The sequence below is a fragment of the Pleurodeles waltl genome, chromosome 6, assembly GCF_031143425.1.
Source record: "Pleurodeles waltl isolate 20211129_DDA chromosome 6, aPleWal1.hap1.20221129, whole genome shotgun sequence".
NCBI classification, from domain to species: Eukaryota; Metazoa; Chordata; class Amphibia; order Caudata; family Salamandridae; genus Pleurodeles; species Pleurodeles waltl.
The window spans coordinates 700,846,889-700,873,499 of NC_090445.1; the positions used below are offsets into that span (position 1 = coordinate 700,846,889).

At 44.4% G+C, this 26,611-nt stretch overlaps 1 protein-coding gene across 1 annotated transcript in view; it reads right to left on the reverse strand.

Moving 5' to 3' along the window:
- Positions 1–26,611, reverse strand: part of LOC138302025 (lectin-like) — a 157,034-nt gene that overhangs the window by 114,954 nt on the left and 15,469 nt on the right. Inside the window, exon 2 of the mRNA XM_069242442.1 lies at positions 14,852–14,961. Coding sequence (XP_069098543.1) covers positions 14,852–14,961 — 110 coding nt within the window. The remainder of the gene's footprint in view (positions 1–14,851; positions 14,962–26,611) is intronic.

Below are 26,611 nucleotides of genomic sequence, written 5' to 3' on the forward strand. Positions count from 1 at the left end.
TAGCAAGCATACACCAAAACCACTAAAATCCAATGAGGGGAACTGGGATATGATTTTTTAAAAAGTTTTAAGGCAGAACATTTTTCATGGTTGACTAGTACCTCAGCGTAATTTATGGGCAATCATGATGGAAAGAGGGCTACGCTAAGGGGGGCCTTTCCCAGTTAGATTTTATACATTCTTCCTTTGTGGCTGATTCACAAAGGGCCTCTGTGCTCGTAGCTGAGACCCCACAGTTGTGATGGGTGCCTGTACTTTTGCCGGATGTCCTCAAGGAGTAAAAGCTGTATGAAGGTCCCACCATAAGTGTGGTTTTCCTGTCACTACTGCAGGGCCTCTGCCATAAGTGCAGATGTCCTTTATGAATTTTGCCCTTAGTCTTTTTAATTGTAGTCAAAATCCTCGAGTGGGATAGGTTGAAGTCTGTATCCAACCAAGTTCTCAAAAAGTTGTATTGCAATTGGTTTTGGTAGGAACTCCAAGCAGGAAAATTCAAATTTTTCTGAAGTGCTCTTGTTTAGTGGATACTTTTCATGCGTTCTCTCAGTGAAGATTTCCACCATAGTCTGTTTTTTGGAGCTGCAAATTCTTCAACAGAGCAAGACTGATGTTGCATCTGATGAAGTTTTCTTCAAATAGGGTACCTTTGACATGGGATACCAATTTATTTGTATACACATAATATTGTTTTCTGGGCCCCTCTATTGACCAATGTCCTAAGGGCGGCCATTAAAGGCAATTTGAGGGACTCATAGAAAGCGGCCATCATTATCCCAATTTTTAAAAAAGGAGATCGGAGTTCTCCCATGTGTTATCGTTCAATCTCCCTATTAGATTCCACTGTAAAGATTCTTGGTCAGGTGATTCTAGATAAACTGGAAACCTGGGCAGAGGCTGTTACAATATGGCTTCAGATCTAGTCTAGGAACAGTAAACCTAGCTCTAAATCTAACTCTTATATGGGGCACGTACATCAAAGCCAGGAGAGGTGCCCTCCATATGGCATTTATGGACCTCTCCTGTGCTTTTGATATAGTGGACTAGGCAATTTTTTTGGACCATATGGACCAGACTGGTATTGAACACACAGTGCTGGATTTGGTGCAAAGACTACATACAGATACAACTACAAAGGTGCGTTACACACTCTCTGGGGAATGTACAAACTCAATCAGGTTAGCCAGAGGTGTGAGACAAGGTTACATTCTTGCATATTTTGTATTCTTATTGTGCTCAACTCCTTCGATACTTATCTAGAGCCATATAGTTTGGACATTACACATCTTGGTCTACAAGCAGTCCCGGTCCTCCTCTGTGCAAATGAAACAGTTCTTTTGGCACTAACAGTTAATGGCACACAAAATCTGTTGAACGGATTTTATGATTTCATGTCTAATTTAAAGCTCAAGGATATTTTTTAAAAAATCATTCTTATTGACCCGTGGTCCCAAAACTACAAAATCAAAGGTTTTTCAGATAGGGAGAACCCACGTAATGAGGGTGCCTTTCTTTAGCTATTTGAGCATTCTGTTTGATGTACGTGGGTCAGGGAAGAGAATGATTGCCCAAAGAGCACTTAAATTGGGGGTAGTATCAGATGCCCTATTTAGATTTGAAAATCAGCTTGGTTGCAAACCCATTAGGGAATTGATGCAGTTGTAAAGAAGCCAATTCCTCTCTCTTGGGGTCCATGGTGCTGGCGTGCAGGGCTGTTCTCCTTCAGGGTGACTACAAGTTGCTGAGAACACATTTTTATGCTGTTTGCTGACATTACTCCAAAGCACAGCTAGCTTGGTTCTCCACTTAGAATTAGAAGTAGACTATATCGAGGACCTCATGAGCACGGCCCCCCTGTTATTATGAATTAAAATTTGAGGCACACTAAAGGCTGCTTTTTCCCGTTTAGTCTTAGCAGATTGCCTAAAGTTGGACAATTGGAAAGCTATCCCATGGGTGGCATATGTTAAGAACAATTGTTATGATCTTGGCCTAAACACTCTCTTTGATTTTCCTGATAAGATTTTCCTCCAAACCAATGATTGAGTAAAAAGATATTTTTTAGCTCATAGGGAGGAAGGGTGCACCGTAAGGGCTCTTAACATGGCTTCTGTGACAAGTTTTCTGCAGCTCAATAATTTTTCCACAAAGGAGGTCAACAATCTCACCCTTATAGTCCACTTCTAATCATTGGTTACGCGTGGGTACAGGGCCAGCCATTCAGGTCTCCAGAAAGTTCATGGACAGCAGGTCAAATCTTCTGGTCTGCCATAGATCCAGAAAGTGTTTTGAGAAGCTGGGGTTAAAGTGCTAATTTCCTTGCCAGTTGGAGGAGTTACTCCCTGACCAATGTGTAAAAAAGGTTCCATGGGCAGTCTTTACCACTTTTACAACACATTCTAGTTGCCTGACTGAAAACTATCATGCAGTGCACAATTCTGAGTAAACTCCAATGTGGCAGAACCCTTCTGCCGCCTGGACAGAGCTCAGGGCACAACTTTCCTATGGTAATGGGCAATGCTCTCCCAATCAACCGTTCAAAATAGGTTGTGGGGCATCTCCTTCCTCCACTGAGACTGATCCCAGGAGGGCTAAAGTTTATCCTGATATAAAAAGACCCCCTCTGCTCCAGCCTTCCCTTATCATTCACTCCTAAATAGTCAAAATCTGTTGCTTGCTCAAGTATTTCATGTTGTGCTTTAATGCACACCTTCATAGAATTATAGGAGTTAAAGGACATATATTTTGGGCCGTATTTACAGGCCCCTAGCGCCACAGGAGCATCACTTTTTGTGATGCTCCTGTGGCGCTAAGCACTGCACCCTATTAACAAGTTGTGATTCAGCCACTTTTTGTGGCTTAACACCACCTTGTAAATACGGCCCCTTTTGCACGCAGCACTGTGCATGGAAGGGGCATGCAATTTCAACGCTGCCTCCGTTTTACGAGATTTCGTAAACCTGAGGCAGCTCCAAAATCTAACACCACCCCAGGGGTGACGTTAGCAGGGCGCAATGAGGAGGAATACTTTTATTCCTCCTAATTTTTTGCTTTTTCTATGCGTGCTGCATAGAATGAGCAAACTGCCAGAAATGATTGTTTATGTGCGGGAAAGTGTCCCTTCCTGCACATAAACAATCATTTGAAAATGACGCTTTGGCACTTTTGTGTGTGCTACATTGTGCAGCACACACAGAATTGCCAAAGCTCGATTAGTGTTTATGATAGTGCAGGAAGGGACACAAGCAGGGGTGCGCCATATTCACCTAAATGTAGCGCATCTCTGCATTTCTAACTTGACGCAGCGCGGTGCTGCAAATTTTGGTGCAGCACCGCGCTGCGCAACTTTTCCTTCCATGGCTCTTTGTTTTTTAGCATTCAACTCCATCCCCCTTTCTGATCAAAGTAAAAAAAAAAATGGTCAGTAAAAGCTTGCAGCCCTGCAGGATTTTTAGAGATGAGGAGTCTATCATCTTCACACAATAGCACTGGTAAGCATAAGGCTCTTGTTGTCGGGGAGTCATTGCCAGGGAAGTCTAGATATTTCACAACATCATTGATCTATAAAGGGATGAGAGGTAGGGCCAAAATACATCTCTGGCAAACTCCCTCCCCTAATCTAATAGGACTAGTCATCTCCTACTTGGTGACTAGTCCTATTAGTTCTTACTCGGCCATAATTTGTCTCCTGTGGACTTATTGAGATTGATAACATATTGCCAGGGACTCTCCTGGTCACCAGAACTCCTCAGAGCTTGTGACAAAGGAATTCATTCAAACATTACTTTAAGGTCAACAAATGCCACATACAACGGGAACTTTCCTAATATTACTGCTTTCCAGTGAAAAAAGTATAGTGAAATATCTGGTCGATTGTGCTGGTTTTCGAACGAAAGACTGTTTGGAAATCTAATATAATCTTATTATGATTAACCCACTCAATAAATTTCCCCAAAAATTGGTGACAGAAAAGCTTCTGTAAGCAGTCAATTAAACTAATCAGCCTATAATTTCAAGGGTCATCATGACTGCCTTTCTTGTGGATGGGGATAATCAATGCATTGTGCCTAGGGTTTATGTAGCTCACCACCCGTCAAAATGAAACTCATAAGCAGGTTGAGATATGGGCTCCATATAAGATATTACGAAGCATACAGGTCTCCGACTACGGAATTTGATCCAGGGGCCTGCCCAAGAACTATCGAAGCAAGGGCATCAGGGGAGTTCTTCAGGGTAATGTCTAAGGGTCTTAACATGTCATTAGCATTTGGCAACTTGCCAATTTCCAAATACAGACCTTGAAAATGTTCAACCCAATCTTGGGGCTGAAGGTGATGATCAACTTTGGTAAGGAGTGACGGCTGCTGTTGCAACAGGTTCTGCCTCAGCAGTACGACCAGATTTGTTTGCCTTTTTGATCACCCGTTTTTTGTACTTTTTACTGTGGGTGAGCTTCATTACCGGTGTCTCACCCACGGTAATCACACATTAAATGGACTGCACATGTTTACCTCCAATGCCCGCCTTTTAAGGTAAGGCCACTGCGACACAACAAGGGTAAGGGGCAGTTGGCTGGGCACAGATGAACATGTGTGCTCACGCATGGGCACTCATATGTGGGCTGCATGCGGGAGATGACTGTTGGGTGCAGCCCTGTGACAGTGCACAGGTAGCTTGGAGCAATGGGGACACTGTAGGTATAGCTATTCACCTGTAAAAGGCCTCAGTAGCGAAGTGTACACTATTGGGGAGAAGTCAGTGTGCTTTACTGTTTTACCTATAGTGCCACTCTCTTATACACCTAGGGAGCGAACTGCCTTAGAGCCTGGGCCTGGAGAGACCATTGACGTATTGAACTAAAGTATAACCTGTGCAAGAAAATCATAGTTGCCACTTCCAAAATACTAACTGTACATCTTGTGGGGTATTCAGAGTTTTCATATTCCCCAGGCTTAGCTCAGGATCAGAGTCCAGGCCTCTTATCACCCTGCTGTGTCCAGTAATTAAAATCTCTTCAGCAGCAGGAACAAAGACTGCTCCCACACAAATGGAGCAATTAGCCAGACTTCTCCTTGCTCCTGAGGAGGAAAGGGGTTGGTAGAATGCTCTGTATCAATCGCATATCTGTCGCACTTCTCCCGGGATGGGCCTTCCCAAGCCCCCTTTGATGTACTAGAGTGCTGGTCACCTGTGATGTACTAGTGTACACGTCTCTGGCAGTGATGTCAGCGAAGGGTAGAGGATCTAATGTGACCAGTGGCTCCTTGATGACACCATTTTGAATTGTCCCAACATACCATGCAGGACGGTTGGGAGAGGGGTGGAGAGGGATATGGCACCTCAGGATTGGTTAGGGGTGCCTGTCTTCTACAACCCTCTCTCACCTTTATAACTCTTGCACAGAGGAATACTCTCTCTTACCTGCTTCATTGCTGGATCCTGGGACTGCCATGGAGCACTGGAAGGAGGAACCCGAACCCCAACCTAGGACCCAGGAATCTGTCCAGTTTACCCTAGGATGAGTGTGTCTTCCTAAGGGTCAGTGAAGCTGGCCCCTAACCCCCCCTGAGGACCAGGTGGAGGAAGCCCTGGATGTTTCTACACCCACCAACAAAGCCACAAAGGAGAACTGATGCAGGGAGCCAGGGGGAAAAACTTTTGAAGGCGTAAAGTGCTTTGAGGGTGAGGAGGATTAATGCAACTGGATAGAGCTCACCACCAGGAGTACAATAAGACAAGGATCGTCCAAATCAGCCTGATGGGTCCGGAGTTATGGCATTCTAAAGTTTAGTGACCTTTGACCTAATTTTCCTAAGAAGCGCGTGAGACTCTGCTGCAGGACTGGTAAAATTCTCCAGGCCTAGGGACAGTGTAAGGAAGCTATAGTCTGAAAATTGGGGAAAGGTCATGTGTGGGACCACCTCCCCACTTGCCTATTTAGTCTGGGACCTCATTCCCCAGGTGAATCTCTGTTCTAGGGGCCAGGACCCCATTCCCAGCCCCATGGCATTCCTGAAGGATGGGATGAGGGCCACCACCGCCCCACCCCCCATGACCTGCACTCCCCGCTTGCCATGGCCATGTCTGGGGGAAGCAGAAGGCGGCCACCTTCAAGCACTCCTGCCCGCAAAAGTGGTCAGACACAACCCAATGACTGCCGGCTCTTGTAACGGTCATGTTTTCAGCAGAGGAGCTGGCGAAGGCAGCCAGGATAGAGCTCCCCTTGTTTCCCTCCAACTGTGACCATCACTGGGCATCCCCCTCATAAAAGCAAAGCGGGGCAAACCACAGCTCTCCCTGGCAAAGTGGGAGAGCTGCTACTATAATATTCAGTGCACTCAGGAAGCTTGTCCCATAATGCATTGCAGGGCCTTTCTCTGGAATTATACTGTCACTCATTAATCTGCCTGTGGTGGTCCTAGGATGATGGGACCTCCACCAAAACCTTCAGCACAACATGCTCTCTCTGTCTAGATCATCTTCTGGGTCCCCACCCAAGGTTGGGAGAAATCCCAAAAACGTCAGCTTCCTTTATTTTTTTCTTCAAGATCTCCTATAGCTGCAGCTTTTGCCATTCAGCTGGGAGTAGTTGTTATTTGTGGGCCTTGAAGGCTTGAGAATGTGTGCATTGTGTCCTCTAGGGGTTGAATATATAATTATACTGTAATGTTTTGGATGTAATTGCCTTTCAATGACATCTTATGTGGTTACCCTTCTAGGAGTTGAATACGTTTTTTTATTACAATGCTTTATAAAACTGTTATTGTTATTGTGCTACCCTCTCTGGGCTGATCCGACCATTACAATGTAGAAAGAATGTCCAAATGCAAGGTTTATTTCTGATAGATGATTTTATTGGGTTTACATGATTATTGCATAAGTTTTATGATTATTGCATATGTTTAATTGATCCATCATTATTTAAATGATGACAATGTTTCATGCCAAGGTAATATCCTTTTTACACCATGATTGTATGAACACTCTTCAAGTGTTTGGGTGAACCCCTTAAGGGGCCACCAGTTGTTGTACAAGGCCAGCCATGGTATGTACCATCTATCAATGTATATTTGTAAATTATTGCGTAGTCTTTAGTAGTGTGTGCATAGTAAATGTATTCTCTTTTCTAAAAAAAAAAGGGCTGACTGGACAATCATTTATTGGGTGTTGTTATTGCATGCCAGGGATTGGAGATTGCTAACCAACACCATCTCCATGGAGTAGGCCTTCAACTGCTCCACCTCGCTATCCTGTGAGACACAAACGCTACAATGGGGTGTTTGGTTCCCACTCAAGACAACTGCAGAACTAATATTTGTGCTGGCCACACAACTAATAACCCAATTTCCAACTGCTACCATGAACTGCTATGTTTAAAAATGAGTAATTATCTCCTTTTCTGGTTGTGATCATCAGGTCATTCCATATTTAAGTCTCCCAATTAGATCTTTGGATAACTCTAAATGATTATTTCTCCTTGTCAAATGTATGTGTGCCTGATCTTTGTCCTTAATAGATTTTATTAAGGCTGTCTCAGCTATACTAAAATGTTTGTTGTACCAAGGGTGGTTGGGTTTCTTTTTAGATGTGTCTTTTCATTTCCCAGTGAAGGACTTAAGAAGATAATCAAATAAATCTTTGCGATACTTCAATGAGACGTTCCTCTGTTTCCCATTTGTTCAATGGTATCTGTCACTTTGCTGTAGATTTGGGACATTAAACTTAGTTTGACTTTAGATGGGGCCACTTTAATGCGCTTTATTATTCAAGAGACTTATCTTGCCAAAGAGTGTAGAATTATGTACATAGTAGGTAATTGAAAAAAGTTTATTTTAATTGTTAGGCCTAGGGAGTTGTGGTCGCTGTCAAATCTCTTGAGGATCTTCATGTAAATCGTGTATCGTAACAACTGAATAGCAATCATAATTTAGTTTATTCTACTTGATAGATTTAACCACTTAAAAGAGTAAACACTTACTACATCAGAGGGGGAAAGGCCATTGCAGGTTCTAAGACCCAAATTAATTTTAATCCCCAATAGTTCGGTAGAAAGGGCTGGTGCACAGTGTAGTTTTAGATTACCCCATATGGCATCTTCTTCCTATGTATTGGTGGATTCTGAATTATCAAATGGCTGAAACGTGTCATTGAAGTCACCTGCAACTATCACAGGCCCCAATGAATGGTTGCAATAATTATAAGACTTAAGGCAAGTAAGCATACTGGACTCCTTATTTTGATCATTGTTCATGTGGTAAATTTTGAAAATACAAAGATTCTTACAGCCAGTTGAATTGATCAATTGGTTAAGAATATCAGAGAAGTTAATAGAAAGTCTCCTGATTCTACAATGAAATTTAGTATTCATCCAGCTCATTAGCCCACCTACTGGTCTCCTTTTCCCCTGCTAAATAGCTTCAATACAAAAGCAATTAAACCGGATCTATAATCTGCCTCCATGCTCCAAATTTACTGAAATAGACAAATGTCTAATGTCTCAATAAAATTCCCCCAGCTTGTATCTAACAATTTAGATTTCAGGCCATCAATGTTCCAGGAAATTATATTACATTAATCATAAATTTTAGTGAGAGGTAATGAAGGAGGTTCCCGAAATACCACTGTACATAGTCAATCTGCTCTTTCCACAACTGAATAAGGTTCCTCTGAAAGGTCTTGGGGTGATGATTTCAACATCTTGACATTCATCTCTTGCCATAGGCATAGGTACCTCAAACAAACAGTTGTGGGTACAGGACATATGACTGAGCCTCCAAAGTTATTAGCCCGTCAGCCAGGGCTCTTGATGACAATAATATTTCAACATAATCAAATTTGCCTGCGGGCACTGAGCAGCGTGTGTCCCTCACAACGTCTAAGCAAATCATTAAAATGCATTTATGAACATTACAATAGATCACTTTGCTATTCAAAGAATCTCTATCTTCTATTGTTCGATGTGAAAATCTGCCCACATTGTGCATATATACAACCTCACCTGAACCAAGATTATAATCCCAAAAGGGTTTAAGAGGTGTTTTCTGGCAAGATGAACAAGACTAAGTCGTGGGCTAGTGGTAGTGCCATGTTCTAATGGATATTGAGCAGCAGATTCAGGCCAGTGTGCAACAGCAATCCTGTCAGCCTTCATAGACGAGTGGGATATTTTGTAGGGAATAAGAAATGGGTTTCTACATGCAGTCTAACTTTTGTCAGTACTAGGAGTTTTCCTCCATGGTGACATCACCTCTTGAGTTGGATTCAGATATTCCGAGTGGCCATCAAAAAGCTAAAGGCAGTTCTTGTCTATTGTACCTTGACTATCATCACCTATGGTAGGTTGATGATTTAGGCAAAGCAGCTGTATAAGTGCTGCAGGCTGGTTATTTACTATTTTGACCTGTGCCCTGAGTTCTGCTATGCCGATCTTAAGGTCATTCATGACCTCAACTATATCAGTAGAACGGATTTTGTTGGGTGACATTTTTAGAAGAGGAGGAGCTATTTGCATTGGTGAGATTAGCAGGATAAACAAGATCTGGCTCAGCCAATATGGCAAAGCGATTTTCACAAACCACAGTAGGTTCACAACAAACAGAAGCAGGAATTGGTTTGCACAATGCCTCAATTTGAAGAGGCGCCATGATAATGCTCATATTTGTAACAACAGAGGGAGAATGTCTGTGTAGGCTAGATGTCTTACATGCCTTGACTGACCTTTTCACAAATATTTTTGCTACTGGCTTACTTCTAGGGGAAAAATAAAAAGAATGGATGGATCCAAAATGGTCTCATTTTAACAGATTAAATAATTTATTTTTCTCAGTGTATTGCTCTTAGAAGGCTGATTCACATATTTTTTCGATGACACCGTTCTCATCAGAGCCTCAATGTGTTTCTTATCCCCATTTTGTCAGGAAATCTCTCTACAGGACTCAACTCACTGACATCTTGGTCAAAGATATAATTGTGGATTGCTGAAGGGCAAAACATAAACCATGTTGTTGAAACAATCAATCAATCAATCAATCAAAAAATGTATAAAGCGCGGTACTCACCCACTAGGGTCTCAAGGTGCTGGGGGGGGAGGAGGTTACTGTTCGAACAGCCATGTCTTCAGTTTTCTTCTGAAGCTCAGGAAATCCTGGGTCTTGCGGAGGTTGGTGGGGAGGGAGTTCCAGGCCTTGGGAGCAAGGTAGGAGAAGGATCTGCCTCCTGTGGTGGTGCGTTTGATGCGGGGGACTGTGGCAAGGTCGGCAGATCGGATGTGGCGGATGGGAGTGTGGAAGTTCACTCTATGGTTGAGGTAGGTTGGGCCGTCATTGTGGAGGGATTTGAGCATGTGGATGAGGATTTTGAAGGTGATCCTCTTGTCGATGGGGAGACAGTGAAGGGATCTGAGGTGTGGTGAGATGTGTTCTTGGCGAGGAAGATCTAGGATGAGGCATGCAGCTGTGTTCTGGATTCTCTGGAGTTTGTGTTTGAGTTTGAGTGTGATGCCGGCATCAAGGGCGTTACCATAGTCTAGCCTGCTGCTGATGAGTGCGTGGGTGACGGTCTTTCTGGTCTCTAAGGGAATCCATATGAAGGTATTTTTCAGCGGGCGGAGGGTGTTGAAACAGGAGGAGGTGACGGCGTTGATCTGCTGGGTCATGGAGAGGGAGGGGTCAAGGATGATAACGAGGTTGCGTGTGTGGTTAGCAGGGGTGGGAGCGAGGTCTAGGGTGGTGGGCCACCAGAAGTCATCCCATATGGTTTTGTTGGGTCCAAAAATGATTATTTTGGTTTTGTTGGAGTTGAGCTTGAGATGGTTGGCTGTCATCCAGGCTGCGGTGTCAAGGAGTGCGGAGTGGAGGTTGGTTTTGGCAGTAGTAGAGTTGTGGGTGAGAGAGATGATGAGTTGGGTGTCGTCTGCGTAGGAGAGGGTGGTGATTCCGTGCAGTCGGAGGATGTTGGCGAACGGGGTCATGTAAATGTTGAAGAGGGTGGGGCTGAGGGAGGATCCCTGGGGGACACCGCAGATGATTTTGGTGGCGGTGGATTGGAAGGGGGGGATGCTTGTAGTATGCTCTTTTGGTGGTGCGTATGAGTTGGTGGTGAGTGCGAATGGTGGTTATGAGGGTGGAGAAGTTACTGATTGAGTGTTCCTGTCGCCAGGCTTTCTCAGCTTTGTGGCATTTGCGTTTGGAGTCGTGGAGTTCAGTGATGAACAATGGGGCGTTCTTGATGTTGCAGTGGTGATGTTTTTTCTGAGGGGGCGAGTGTGTCTGCGCAGGTGGTTATCCAATTTGTGAGGTTGAGGGCACCAGTGTTGGGGTTGTTGGTGTGGGCGGGGGGGGTTCTGTGCCAGTTAGGAGTTCAGGTGTTCTGAGGGGATCTTGTCCCACAAGCGGTAGGGCATGGTGTGTAGTTGGTGCTGTGAGGGGGATTTGGCGAAGGAGAAGTGGAGGCAGTGGTGGTTGGTCCAGTGGAGTTCGGTGGTATGGGTGTAGGTTATGTGCTGGCTTGAAGTGAAGATTGCGTATAGAGTGTGTCCTGCTGAGTGGGTGGGTGCTGTAACCAGTTGTTTGAGTCCGAGGTTGGTGAGGTTGTCTAGGAGGGAAGAGGTGTTGTGGTCTTGGGGGTTCTCCAGGTGACAGTTGAAATCACCGAGGAGGATGTAGTCTGTGGAGATGAGTGCGTGAGGGCTGATGGTGTCGGCGATGGTGTCGCAGAAGGGGGGCGTGGCCCTTGGGGGTCTGTATATGAGTGTGCCTCTGAGGGTGGTGTTATTGTTTATGTGGATTAGGAAGTGCATGTGTTCTGCGCTGACAAGGGTGTTGTGTGTGTTGGTGGTGACCTTGATGGTGTCTTTGTGCAGGATGGCAATGCCACCCCCTGGTTTGTTTAGGCGGTCTTTGCTTTGGAGTTTGTATCCGTCAGGGGTGGCTCTGGCTATGTGGGGCGCAGATGAGTGGTTTGTCCAGGTTTCTGTGAGGAAGACGATGTCAGGTGAGTGTGATGTGATGAGGTCCCAGAGTTCTATGGCGTGCTTATGTAGGGATCGGGTGTTGAGGAGTAGGCAGTTGAGATAGTTGTGGGGGTGTTGTTGTTGTGTTGTGCGGTGGTGTTGGTGTGGGTGCCTGTGGGTTTTGAAGGTATTGTAGTGGAGTGTGTTGGGGTTTGGTTTTTTTTTTGAGGTGGGGCCTGTTGGGGTGTGTGGGGGTTGTGCGTGAGCCTGTTGTATTGAGGTTGTGGTGTTTGTTGTGGGGGTGGTTTGTGGCTTGTGGGTGTCAGAGGTGTGAGAGGTAGAGCAGGAAAAACAACAGGCATAACAGGTGAAGGGTCCTTGTGTGTGTGTGGGGTTGGTTCAGGTGCATGCGGGGCGTGTTCCTGGGTTAAGGGAGCGGAGTGTGTCTGTGGAATAGTGTTGTCTGGGGGGGTCTGGACTGGGGGGCCAGGGGGACTGGCACTGGGTGCAGTCCGGGCGTGGACGGGCGCCGACGGGCTTGCCTCTGGCACGCTTCCAGCGTGCTAGCAGCTGCCATTAAGAGGGTGGGGTGGGAAGGTGGAGCAGCTGGGAGGAGGGAGAGAGGGTCAATGGGTGTGTACAGGGGGCGGGGCCGCAGGAGAGGCAGCGGCAGGGGGATCGGAGACCGGCAGTGATATTTGTAATATGTAATATATAATATGTAATATGTAATATGTAATTTGTAATATGCCCAGCACTCCAGAACCTAGGTCATCATTTACATGAATATGACGCACTGGCCCCAAGCGTCAGATTTGTTATACTGCCTTACGCTCCTCTAACAATACCATGGATAGCTGTATTTACAATACAGAGCTCCATGGTGCATGTTTTCACAGATGCGTCAGAAATTCCGATGCATCTGTTGGTGCTAAACTCAAGCATTGATGGACTAGTGTAAAAAATATTACACTTCTCCAGCAATGGGAGGACGCCCCATAGAGAAAAGCCCTGCGTTCATTTTAAGCCTGCTCTGAGCAGGCAGTACAGTTCTGATACAGTGAAGTCGCAGAATGATACAGTGAACTTTTGTAAATTGACCTGCATCAATTCTGTGTGGCTTTTCCCGTGGGAATGCCTACCCTGCATACATCATACCTGGTGCAGGTATAATGTAATGCAAGGGTCTACAAACTAATGGATTGGGCTGAATGCATCAGTTTGTAAATCTGGAGCAGTGTGAAAGACAGCTAACGCCACTGCTGCATCTAAACAAAATGACACAACAGTGGCGCAAAGACCTTGTAAATGAAGCCCCTAGTTTCTCTATCTGACCTGAGATCCATTGCACTCAGCCTTAACTTGCATTTAGGTAACAGTCAAGCACAGCCGGATGACCGACAGTCCACTTTACACTTTTAGCAATATTTTTAGATTTTAACTTTAGAAATTAATACATCCGGTATCCCCTATTGAATCTTTGTCATTTTGGTGCACTCATTTTATTTGTTAAAATTTACAGTATTTTTGCTGAATTTTTGGGGGATTTTGATGAGGTTTTTTTTTTTTTTTTTTTTTGTTTTGGTATTCCATAAACACTTTATTCTAAGCTAAGCCTGTCTTCTCTGTGCCATAGCTCAGGTTAATGTAGTGACTTTAAGGGTTCACCCTGACATGGGTTATGGTTATTGCATGAGGTGGTTACTCACTTCCTTCAACTAATAACCCACAACTTATACCCCAATTTCATATTTTTTATGTGCTCTTTGGAGCGCATCCTCACAGTCGTGTGGCAGATAGGAGGAGTTGCAGGGCTACATTCACTGTAAATCAATAAAAATCTAGATGGTCTGACAGTGCCAGTATGTCACTAAAAGGGGATAAAACCCATAAACCTTGTATAACTGTGAAATGATTACATGCAGCCATTATTGATCTCTTTAAACAGACAAAGCCATGGGCACTGCAATGCAATGCTTCATTGACATTTTTGTTTACCTTATTACATACATTTCATGGGGGACTACCATTATTTTTTTATGTACCTCTGTCAGTCTCCTACCAAGACAGAGACACGTTTCAGTTCATTAAATATCTTTATCTTGTCTACATGAAGAAAGAGAGTTGCTTTGGGAACTTTATGAGGATAGAATCTAAGGCTCCCCACACTACTCCGTCCAATGCAAAACACCAAATAAAGAACACATATTCAGTATCTGAATGTGATATTACTTGCAAGAGTAGTATTAGCATAAAGCAAAAGCAGGTCTTGCTGTTCAGTCTGGCAGGTCGTGATTATCCTGCCTACTCTTTTAATGTATTTCAATTAACAAGCAGATATTAAATACGCTACCCTATTCAATTAGACCGGAGATTTACAAATAATATCCAATACATTGACTATTCAGAGAGCGATACTCTAGAAAACACCTCACCACAATGGGCTTCGTTTAGAGTTTGGAGGACAGGATACTCCAACACAGACATGGCAGAGTACCCTGTCAGCCAAAATGACAGCTTACAAGCTATATTTAGAGTCAAACAGATCCTAATTTTACTGCTCATGAATCTACCTCAGAATGTCCATCCTAAACAGGGCGGACATTCAGAGGTACATTTTTCCTGTTTGAAATCACAAAAAAAGCCTGACAGTCCCCAAACAGAATAAAATATAAATGACACCAAGAATCTGGGGGAAAACACCCAGCTTGTCAGGGTCATCGTTTTTGTTTTTTTACAACAGCAAGCTCTTGAAAAATGCCAGGAGAGGATTTCAGATTGTTTGACAAAACAGGAGCTGGATAAATTAAAGTGTGGGTAAGATATAGGTGAATAGATAAATAACAGGTAAAGAGAATTAATGGGGAAACTGGGCAGAATGTAGAGAGCTTTCCTGTGTCTTACCTCAGCATCAGTCCAGCTCTTCGCATTTGGAATGTATTTGTAGTAACTGTTAAAGTGGCAATCCCATCCAGGGGTACAGTCTTCCCCACATTTTTCTGGTATTAGTTGATCTGTAAAACAAGACTGAATTGTCAAACACTGGATGACTTAATGAAGAAATATAATGTGGCTGTTGTTTATCATTTTTTGTTTATTTAACAAGGGGGGTGTAGTGTCATGTGACTATGTGTGCTAGAACCCTTGAAATTCTAAACAGGCCCGTTAGAGAAATTACATAACTTGCAGGGAGGAGTTAGTGTGTGGTTAGTAACAGTTATGACTTAATCTGAGTGCAGTATTTGATTGTATGCTGAGGAATAAAGATGTCTGCTATAGACCTCTGTGTGTGTCGTAATCATTTAAATAATCCAGGGCTGGAGGGACCCTACAATAACTTTGAAGCTTCCTAGGTAGCTATTCTGATTCTGCCTGATTCAAAGTGGGTAGGTTTTTCCACACCCAGTTTTTCTGAGATGGGTAGTACCTATCTGATTTTTTCTGGCTGGTAATTCCAACTGGAAAAAATGCATTAGGCCTTTGCTGCACCCAAAGCCAAACCTAACCGCCCTTCTGCAGAAATACATCCTTGCCTTGCCTTCCCTAATCTCATCATTCCATTTCTCGTCCCTCACACCAGCCACAGGTTCCAGCATAAATTTACCATCTGCTCAGAGCAGGCAGAATATGTATGTATTAAACCCACATGCATTCTGGAAATATATATGTTTTTTACGAGTGCAATAATCAATCCCACATGGTAATTCGCCATTCCATGGGTTTTACTTGTAATTGCACAGTAATGATGGGGATTCACAGCAATGGTAAAATCACTTCTGATTTTACAGTTACCGCAGTACTGTACAAATTGTGATCAGACATAACGTTTTCTGTTTTTTGGCTTTTCTCTTTTAGGTACCTTGGAGGTTGTTTAATTTATTTGCCAGTAGGCAGGCAATAGGAGGTATTTTTTGAGCAATCCCTGGAGTGGTGATTAATAGCCCACTCACAATTGATGTAAAGTTCAACTGGTCAATCTAATGCACTTTTTGCTTTTACTACATGTCCACCAACCTGCTCTATGGCACTAGGACTGGCTGTTTGCGATCGTCTTTTTCCTTGTTTTCCTGCTTTTGGTTTTTCATGTAACCTTTAGGAACTTATCTTCCAAAAGAAGCACATCAGCTCTAGATTTCTATGATCTGCTATAATGGTCTGTGTTTTGCAAATTTGGTTGTGTTTGTTTTGTGCAAGAGGGTACAGGAGAAGTCCACACTTTAGGGAACCTCAGGGAGTTCTGAGACAAAATCACTGGGGCTTGGGTGCCCCACTTTCAGCTACAATGGAGCCAACCTAAGTGCAAGAATGTTGGTCATGATTTTGGCATCAACAATGACCAGTGTTTTTTGTAGCATAACAAGTGGGGACACTCATGCACAATTGAGACCCTTTGAACAACTAGTGAGTACGTAAATTCATTTATTGTTTTTGCTCATTTAAATATTAAACAGTATAAAATATACAAGGTGACTCATAACTCAGTAGAAGAAAATAATTAAAACATTTACTATAAAACCAGTTGATTTCAGCACTATAGTCTTAAATCTGTATGCAAATAATCCCATAGCTGCTTGTTTATGAATATCTGAGTGCATAGTGGTAACTTGAGATGTTTCATCATGCATGTGCCTAGATATTACAAATACTGTGGCCCTGGTCAACTACCAAAATCACATGGGGGTTGGGTGATATGCCATATGCAAAAACAGGAAGGTAATAGCCTTGTTCTGCAAAAGCACTCTTATGAACTTCCTCCATGCCCTGTACAAACCTATATATTGACAGTACGTATTCCCCCCTAAAAATACACCAGTTATTGTAGCAGAGATAAAAACAGCTGTGCTTCAAGCCTACCGCATTACATTTATAATATAAACTTGAAAATCATCTTGATAAAAACACTATAGACCTCATCACGAACCTGGCGGTCTCATAACTGATAAGTTTGCGGTGGCGGTCGAACCGTCGCCAATGCGACGGTCCGAGTGCCACATTCCAACCACGGTGATTGTGCCATGGTCGGCCTACCAGCACCATCAGGATTAGTTGTCCCGACGGACGGGCCGTCATGGTGGTCCTAATCTGCCAAGGCATAACTGCCCTGGGGATTCCGACTTTGTCCTCCACCAGTGATTTCATGGTGGTAGCACCACCATGAAAAGGCTGGCAGAGAAGGGGTGCAAGAGGCCCCAAGGGTGTCCCCGCAGAATGCTCTTGGGATGGGCAATGCATGGGCCCCCCTGCCAGCACCATTGCAATGTTTTGCAGACAGTCAACATTGCAAGGCTGCTGGTGCACACTGTGCACTACAGCATTGACAGCAGCTCTATTCTGATCCAGAGACAATGCTGTAGGCCATTTCCTGCTGGGCCAGAGGGTGGAAACTGAGGTTTCTGTCTGATGACCCAGCAGGAAACTCATAATGGGCCTAGTGGGGAGGCTGCCAAAATGGTGGCAACTTACCTGTTGGGAGTTTGGCAGGCAGGCTTTTCCGTCCACCAAAATCATAATAAGGCCCTATGCGTGTTCAAATGTAATGCTATGTTTAAGTACAAAAAAGGGTTTGAGATTTTACACAGGCAGAGTTCTCCTATTCATGACCTTTTAAGTGTCCTTTGGGAACTTCAAAAATCTACGTTAACTATATGATGTCACCATTCAAACACATTTTTATCCCTTTTTGGCATTTGCTGAGTTCTAGATGACAAAATACTTGCTATAGCCAATAGCCCCTCAAGGCCTTCAGTTCACTACAGAGGCATGCTACATGAGCAGCGATTGAAGCTTGAAGTTACACAGTCTGCAATTCAGTGCTCAAACTTCCAGCCCATGAATGCTTTGCCCCTACCTTGAGATTCATATGTGTTTCTCCTCAATGGAGATCAACAGGCACAAGGAATCACACACTTCCCTGAGGAGGGCTGAATGCTAGGAGCCTGGTCCCAAGTCTGTTGAGAATACAGGTTGCTATATTATTCATCGACTATTGCATTAATATCGGGTTCACTAGTAACCAAACTTCCATGAAAATGTCTAACCACCAAATGGCTTTAGAGCCTTTCTCTCTATTAACGAACCAAGCCAGAGCCTTAGAAGTATTCTAGCCCTCACCATGTTATCTAGACAATTAATGGCATTTAACAGAGGCAGAGATGTTTCACAGGCTTTAACTGTATATCTGATCAATCTCCTTTCATTTGGCCCATTGAGTGGTCTAGTAGCACAAGCATGTATATGCTAGCCAGCTATTTTCAAATTCACTTACCTCTCTGACATTAGAATGTGGTCCATGTACAATAGTAACCTTGAACACCCCCATTCCTTTTCTTTGTTGAATGCATTTACATTTTTGTCAAGAAACACTTTGACCGCTTTAGCGCATGTGACGGCCAATGTGCATCACAATCAGACCCTCCCTTGTGAGTCTGACAACCAATGGCCATCACCAGGTAGGGGTTCAAAAAATCCTCAGATGCAAAGTATATATATTAATAAATACAGACACACACATAGAGAGAGAGGCAGATTTTTTTCACTCTAAATATATATATATATATATATATATATATATATATACATATATATATATATAGATAGATAGATAGACAGACAGATAGATAGATAGATATAGATACATATATATAGATATATATATAGATATATCTATATGTCTATTTATCTATCTATCTATCTATATATATATATTGAGAGAGGGACCAAAAAAAAGGTTAGAAGGACTTTATTGTTAGGAAATAGAACTGAAAAACAAAAATAGCAATTCATTAAAAAAACTAAAGGTTAAAGAGACCTTATAGTTAGGTTCTCAATTTACTCACAGAAAACCATAGAAATTAAGCAGTGTATGACTCTCTGAGTGGGTCTGTGATTGGGTGTATGAGTGTCTGTCTGCTTCTATGAGTGAATGATTTAGTGTATGAATGAGTTTTTTTAACAATATTTGCAAATTCGTTGCAACATTACATGGGGGCACGCTGAGTGTCACCACCTATTTGCAAATATAGTTTGACGTGAAAAAAGTAATCTTAAGGTCATAATTTCAACTTCAAAGACCCCTATATCACAGCCCTGGGGTCCAGGTACCTCAAACCTGAACCCTTATGCCACTTTTCATTTTATTTTTCAGCCCCGGTGGGACAATGTGCCATTACCTAAAATGGCAGCCGCAACTGTCTGGTCAGGTTGAGACAAGCGAATCACAGCATTACTGTTGGTACGCACATCCGCAAATTCATTGCATTAATTGCAAAAAAATGTTACAATGGTCCGCATCCCTAAATGTAAAATTTGGTTTTCCATAATTTCTCGTAAACCTCTGAACAGTTTTACATTAAATAACTAAAAGCATAATCTGTGTACCAAAAGCTACCTTTCTGCCAAATTTGGTGAAATTCTCCTCAGTGGTTTGGAGCGTAGTCATGTTCAAAACTCCTATGGGAACTAACAAGAGAAACGCATGTTTTTTTACTCCCTCTTTTTCTTGGCCACACTTAACAGATGAACCCAAAACTTTCCACGGGCAACACGAATAACCAGCATATTTCTTTGAAGAAAGAGCAGTGGCTGACAAAACACTTTTTCCCTATTAATTTTTTTCATAGGGATTTGGATTAGGGATGGTGCCCAAACCACTGGAAACACTCTATATGGATGAAGTGAGAGCTGTCAAACAGCTCTCACTTCATGCGAATGGAAGTTCCCTGTGTGTTTCTGCCCACGGAGATGCAGGCAGGGAAACAGAGAAAACATTGCTCTCACAGCAGCTCCCTCTCCATTCCAGCCATGCCTTCTCCCCAGGAGGTGGGTAGCTGTTTGGGACCACAGGGGTTCTTCAGACTCCCCCTCTGATCCCCGGCATTGTCACTTGATACCCTGGGGGACACCCAGGTCACATGGCTGGGCTGTGAGGGATAGGGTCCTCAGGGCCGAGATTGGCTAGGGAGGGTGGTACGCAACACCACTCCCCAGAAAACAAAATATATATTTAGACACAACCTCAGGGATGGAGTCCCTGGGACGAGATCGGCCAGGGGAGGTGGCCTGCGCAGCACCACCTGCACCAAAAAAAAGCATTTTAGAATGCTGGGCCCCAGGGAATGTGATCCCAGGGACCAAAATTGACTGGAGGAGGAGGGTATGCAGACCTGCAGCCAACTACTGCTGTGCATCGCCAAATGCTGTACTCAGTTTGGGGTTGGGTGGTTAGGGGTTTGCCATAGGGCCTAGCCCTAGGCCAGCCCCTGTGCCCAACCATGTGCTGCACATGGCCCTCAGCCATGTGCAGCATGGGTTTTGGTAATTATGGGGGCTGGCTGCAGGCCCTTTAGCCAGTTGCCACCATGCACAGCCTTCTGCTGTGGTTGGATTACCGTATAGTAATGAAAATGATGTTATATGAAAAAAAGTGGAAATTCACTGCAATGCTAATTACCCCACAAATTATGGCACTCAGGACATTCTTGATAACATCATTGACAATTCAATGTAATATTAGCAGTAACATTTTTGATGAAAAAGCTGTGCATGGTGGGGGCGCAAGTTATAGTTACTTGAGATAACTCTGACTATCACATGTACATTTCAGTGGTTTGGTAGGTTTAACATGTGAGCCTAATTATAAAATCCCTGTAAACTTTGGTTCTTTAATTGAATTTCTAAGGTTCTTCTGAATTTTATTTCCTAACCACACATATAAATAAAAGAGATGCATATGAAATAAAAAAATATATATGTATGTACATGTATATATATATATATATGTATATATATATATATATATATATATATATATATATGTAAATATTTAGAGAGTGAGCGAGACAGAGAAAGAGTGAGAGACACTCTATATATAAAGAGAGTAACAGATACATACATATATATCTATATATATAATTCTACAGCTTTCAGGTAGCAATAAAAATGTCAAGATAACTCATGCAATTCTGTTCCTGCTTGAGAGAGAGATCAGACTTTAATGACAGTTTTGACACCATCAAGTAGCACAGAAGGTTATTATGCATGCTGGAAAGAACAGATCTGTATTTTATGTGGATAGCAATTAGATTAGTAAAGCCAGTTGGTATTAGTGTGAGGGGGCTATGGAAAGATAAGGGGCACTTTTGCTGTGTGGTAGTGAGGGATTCCAAAGTTGAGGTCAGGGGAGGAGGAGTGTCAAAAAAGATTGCAGCTCTTGGCACCACCAGCCCTAAAGGTTGTGATGACGGGTATGTGGTGTGGTGAAGTATTAGTTTGTGCATGTGTCTTCATTGTTTTTCATCAGTGTCTTTGGAGAACCTGCTGATTGAGGGAAGGAGAAAAACTAAGGTGATCAACATTATTTACTGCTGCACACATCTCTCACACACTCACCCACCAACATTTTACGAACAACATATCTGCCTTCTACTTAGGATAGTGTTTAGAAGGACAGTTTAACCAGTAGCAGAGATGGCATCTCATTGGATGACTGCTGCTCAATCCCTAACTCGGGTTACAGAGGACAGTTCTAAGGCAATAACAGAGACGAGACAGCAGATACTGAGAGAGCATCTGAGGGAAAGGACAATGGAGCTGATTATGTAAGTGATTTTTCAGTTGGCAGAGTCCCATTCGATGACTGCTCTTCCAGTGATTCCAGGGAGATGATGATGATAGTCATGCTGTCCCTTCACAAGCACACAATGTCCAGCGGGACAACAGTAGCAGGTTAGCCTAACCCAGAGAGAAAGCACAAGCAGTAGCAGGCACAGATAGAGTGCTCCCTTGGCAGCCTCCCAATTTAGTTCCATTCCAAATTCTGCCTTTTACTGGTGACTCTGTGTTGGAAAGTGTATTATTGGTAAGGGCAAGTAAGTACCTACACTTAACAATAGTCCACTAATAACCACTGGGTTCAGTTAGGTGTCAATAAATTAAACCTCGGTCCACTCTTGGTAGCTTGGTAATGAGCAGTGAGGTTTAACTTAGGAGACAAAATGGCATATTTATACTCTATTTGCGCCGGATTTGTGTAATTGTTTACGCAAATCCCCACAAACATGCAAAATACTTAGTCACATTTTTTGAGCTTTCCGTCTCTGGCGTCAGAGCCGATTTCAAATCAACATCATCGGATTGCCTTTCCAGGAGCCCCTGGTGAAATCCTGGAAGTCTGGGGCTCCGGAGCTTTTCAGCGGGGCGAACCTGCAAGTCAGGCTAGGAAGCAGTCAACGTAAGTCATCTTAACTCTCGATGGCGGGTAGGTCCCTTTATGGAGCTTTTTACCAAAAGTTCTCCAATCTTCTCCAAACTTCTAGATCTTCTTCCAGAATGTAATTAAAGATGCTTTAGGAGTCCACAGCTCACCCCAAAGTTCCAGAAGCCCTGAGTTGCTTCTTGAGGGCTAGGACTCCAACTCCCAGAATGCACTTAGCTCAAACTCCAAGATGACCACTGGACAGTGGTCAGCTGGTCAGTTTCTTCAGGATTCGATACAGGGGACTCTGGTTAGCAAAATCCTTCTTGTGGTGAAGCCCAAGTGCGCAGCTGGTGCAGTCGTTCAGAGTGCAGTGTCCAGGTGCAGGTCAGGTGTCCAGCAGGGCAGTCGTTCTTCTTCTGATGTTGTTCCTTGTAGGGAACTGAGGTGTGGGTGCAGCTCTGCCATATTTATCCTTCCTCCTGGAGTGGTAAGAAGTTTGTGGATCTATGCATATTGTATAAGGCTGGCCTGGTTTGTAGTGGGTACCTATGGTACTTACACCTTATACCAGGTCCAGTTCACCCTTATTAGTGAAATGTAGGCAGTGTCTAGAAGTCAGGATCTCTAGGGGTAGCTGTAGCTGAGCAGCCAAGGCTTATCCAGGAGACATACAGAGCTCATGCAATACCACTGTAGTCACACAGTACCCACACACATGAAAGAAAATACTAACGCCTTAATTATGACATTGGTGGTAAATCCCGTTTACCCCCACGCTGACGGAGAGCCAACTTACCGCCGCGCTGGTGTATATCCGTTGACCATATTATGGCACACACCAATCCGACAGAATACAGCCACATACACAAATCCGCCAGCCCAAAGGTAAGTGCTAAAGTGGCGGTACCAAAACCCATACCGTTAAGCCAACAGAACAACGCCCATCACATTATGACCTACTAATCACTACGGTGGATATTCAACAGCGGTAATCCATTGGCGGTACACATGTTGTGCTCAGAATGGACACCCACATACAAAACAACACTACATTGGACAATACCAAATACACACACCTGACACATGTACACACACACCACACCCACACACCGACACCACTATAAAACACAGACCCACATTACCCACAACCCCTTACATACAACAGTTGCCACCAGGAGACTGAGAAGAACAGCACAGAGACAACTAGACACACACACCATATACACCCATAGGCCCCTCAAACATCCCACATCACACACCCCACCACTTTACCCAACACACTCTCATCAACACACATCACACATCACCCATGGCACCACAAAGGCACCCCCGTTTCACTGAGGATGAGTTAAGGGTCATGGTAGAGGAAGTCATCAGGGTAGAGCCACAGCTCTTTGGTGCACAGGTACAGCAAATATCTATAGCAAGGAAGATGGAGCTATGGCGGAGAATCGTGAACAGGGTAAATGCCCTGAAACAGCACCCAAGAACAAGGGATGACATCAGGAAGAGGTGGAAGGACCTACGGGGGAAGGTACGTTCAACTGCAGCAAGACACCAGCGTGCCATACAGAGGACTGGTGGATGACCCCTACCTCCTCCCCCACAGCTCACAGCATGGGAGGAGCAGGTACTGACAATACTGCATCCTGAGGGACTCGCTGGAGTTGGCAGAGGACTGGACACTGGCAAGTCAACATTTTACAATTATCACCCCCATACCTGCATGCCATCACACATCCTCACCCTCACTCCCATCACTCCACCACATCCCACACACTCCACCTACACATCTCACTAATCCCAATGCCAGGCCCTGCCTGCTGTACCAATGCATGGACACCCCTCCCAGCCCTGCATGGACACTCATCACTAAATCATGCACAGCATAGGGAAACTAACAAGCCTACAATACACCAACATGCAAAAGCTGTCAGGGTAACACCAACCATAAAGGGGAAGCAACAGAAGTACGAATGTCATACACTTGAAGCATAATACATCATTTAAATCCCCAGAGGTACCCCAGCCAATATCAGTGGAGAGGAGGTGCTACCACTATCCAGTCCCCCAACAGAAGAGGCCCCCAATGATAACGGTAATTCTAGACTTCTGGATCTGGACGACCTACCTGGCCCATCAAGGACCACTGGACAGCCGGTCACCGAAGCCCACTCACAGACCACCACAGAGCCTCCCTCATCAGGAACCAACACCGCAGCACCCACCCATCGTACCCACGCCTCTGTCCCGAGGACACGTCAGTCAGCAGTGTGCCCACCTGTACAGGGACCCCAGGCCACACCTCAACCACAAGACAATCAGGGACCTGGGGTCAGTGGCAGTGGGCACACCGTTCAGGGGACAGAGGCACAGGCCAGCAGGAACACTGGGAGGACTGCTGTGCACCAGGGGGAGGACAGGCCCAGGGAAATGACTCTCCAGGAGGCACTCACCGAGATCCTGGGAGCCTACCAACATTCCCAGGAGACGATGAGCCAGATCCTAGACAACGCGCAGGAGAACAGGCGGCTGCAGGAGGGACAGTATCAGGGGATCAGGGAGGACTTGCAGGCTATCAACACCACCCTGATCTCCATAGCAGGGGTGCTGGCAGACATGGCCAACATCATGAGGGAGGCAACAGCACACCAGCGGGTCCCTACCACTAGCCAGACATCTGAACAGCCCTCCACTTCCGCTGCCGCTAGTGGCCAGGAGGTCCTGCAACAGAGCCCACAGGCCACCAGCATCCCTCCCCCTGAAGAAGGTGGACCACCCGGCAAACGTTCCCTGTGAACCAGACAGAAGCCAGGGACACTTGCCAAGACCACCACCAGGAAATGATACTCTCCTGATTGTCCCACCTGTGTCCCACTCAGTCACCTTATCCACATTGAGCTTGCATTGCTCCCATTCCTATGTCCCCATGGACACTGCACCTGTGCTACAAAACAGAGTGGAACAATACCGTGGACTTTCCTCCATCATCACCCCATTCCATCGCACTTTCCCCTCTATATTTTAGCACAACAATAAACACCCTTGGATAAAACTCGACTACTAGTATTTTATGTATTGTAAATTTGTATCGATTGAAACAGCTATAATCATTGCAAAATAACTGTACATAGTATGAGCATAGAATGAATGACCTATTGCTGGCTGTTGTGATCACATCAGGACATTGTTGTCATATCACCAACATCAGTAAAAATTAATATCCATAGGTAACAGTAAGTGGGGGAAAGAAGTGGGTAACGCCAGCATGCCAATACCACAAAGAATACACCAATAGCCATAGAAATGTGAAGTTGCACAATCTCACCTGCGTGTCATTGGAAGTACTGACATATCACCAATGTTCTGTAGTCCACATCCTCATCCTCTGCCTCCTCATCCTCATTGTCCTTAGGGTCAACTGCTGCCACAGGGGCATCTCCAGTCTTCTCCTCCTGCAGAAAAGGTACATGGCATCTGAGGGCCAGGTTGTGCAACATGCAGCATGCCACTACTATCTGGCAGACCTTCTTGGGTGAGTAGCACAGGGATCCACCTGTCAGATGGAGGCACCTGAACCTGACCTTCAGGAGGCCGAAGGTCCCCTCAATTATCCTTCTGGTTCGCCCATGTGCCTCATCATAACATTCTTCTGCCCTTGTCCTGGCATTCCTCACAGGGGTCAGCAGCCATGATAGGTTTGGGTAACCAGAGTCATCTGCAAATATTGAGGGACAACATTTAGCCACACAGTATCTTATATGGCCATCAGCATAGGCATACACCAACATATACTGGGTGGGGACCAAGGCTCACCTATAAGCCACACCCTGTGCCTCTGTAGTTGGGACATCACATTTGGGACCCTGCTATTCCTTAGGACAAAGGCATAATGCACCAACCCAGAATACCATTGACGTGGGAGATGTACTGGTCTGCCAGGCACACCATCTGAACATTCATGGAGTGGAAACTCTTACGATTCCTGAACACCTGTTCATTTTACCAGGGAGGGGGGACAAATGCAATATGTATTCCGTCAATCACCCCAATTGTATTGGGGATATGTCCCATTGCATAAAACCCAGCCTTCACAGTGGCCAAATCCTCCACCTGGTTGAAAGTAATGTAGTTGTACATGTGTTTTATCAGGGCAGACAAGACTCTTTCCAGCACTATTGGGAATGTTGGCTGTGACATTCCTGCTGTCAAGCACACTGTCACTTAGAAAGAACCAGTTGCCAGGAAATGGAGCACTGATAGAATTTGCACAAGAGGCGGGAATCCAGTTGGATGAGGGATAGCTGAAATCAGGTAAGGTTCCAACTGGGTACACAGCTCTGTGATTGTGGCCCTGACCAGTCTATAGGTGAGTATAATGTACCTGTCCGCAAGTGTAGCAAAGTCCACCAGGGGTCTGTACACAGGGGTATGTCTCCATCTCCATTCATCTGTAGTGGTAGGTATCT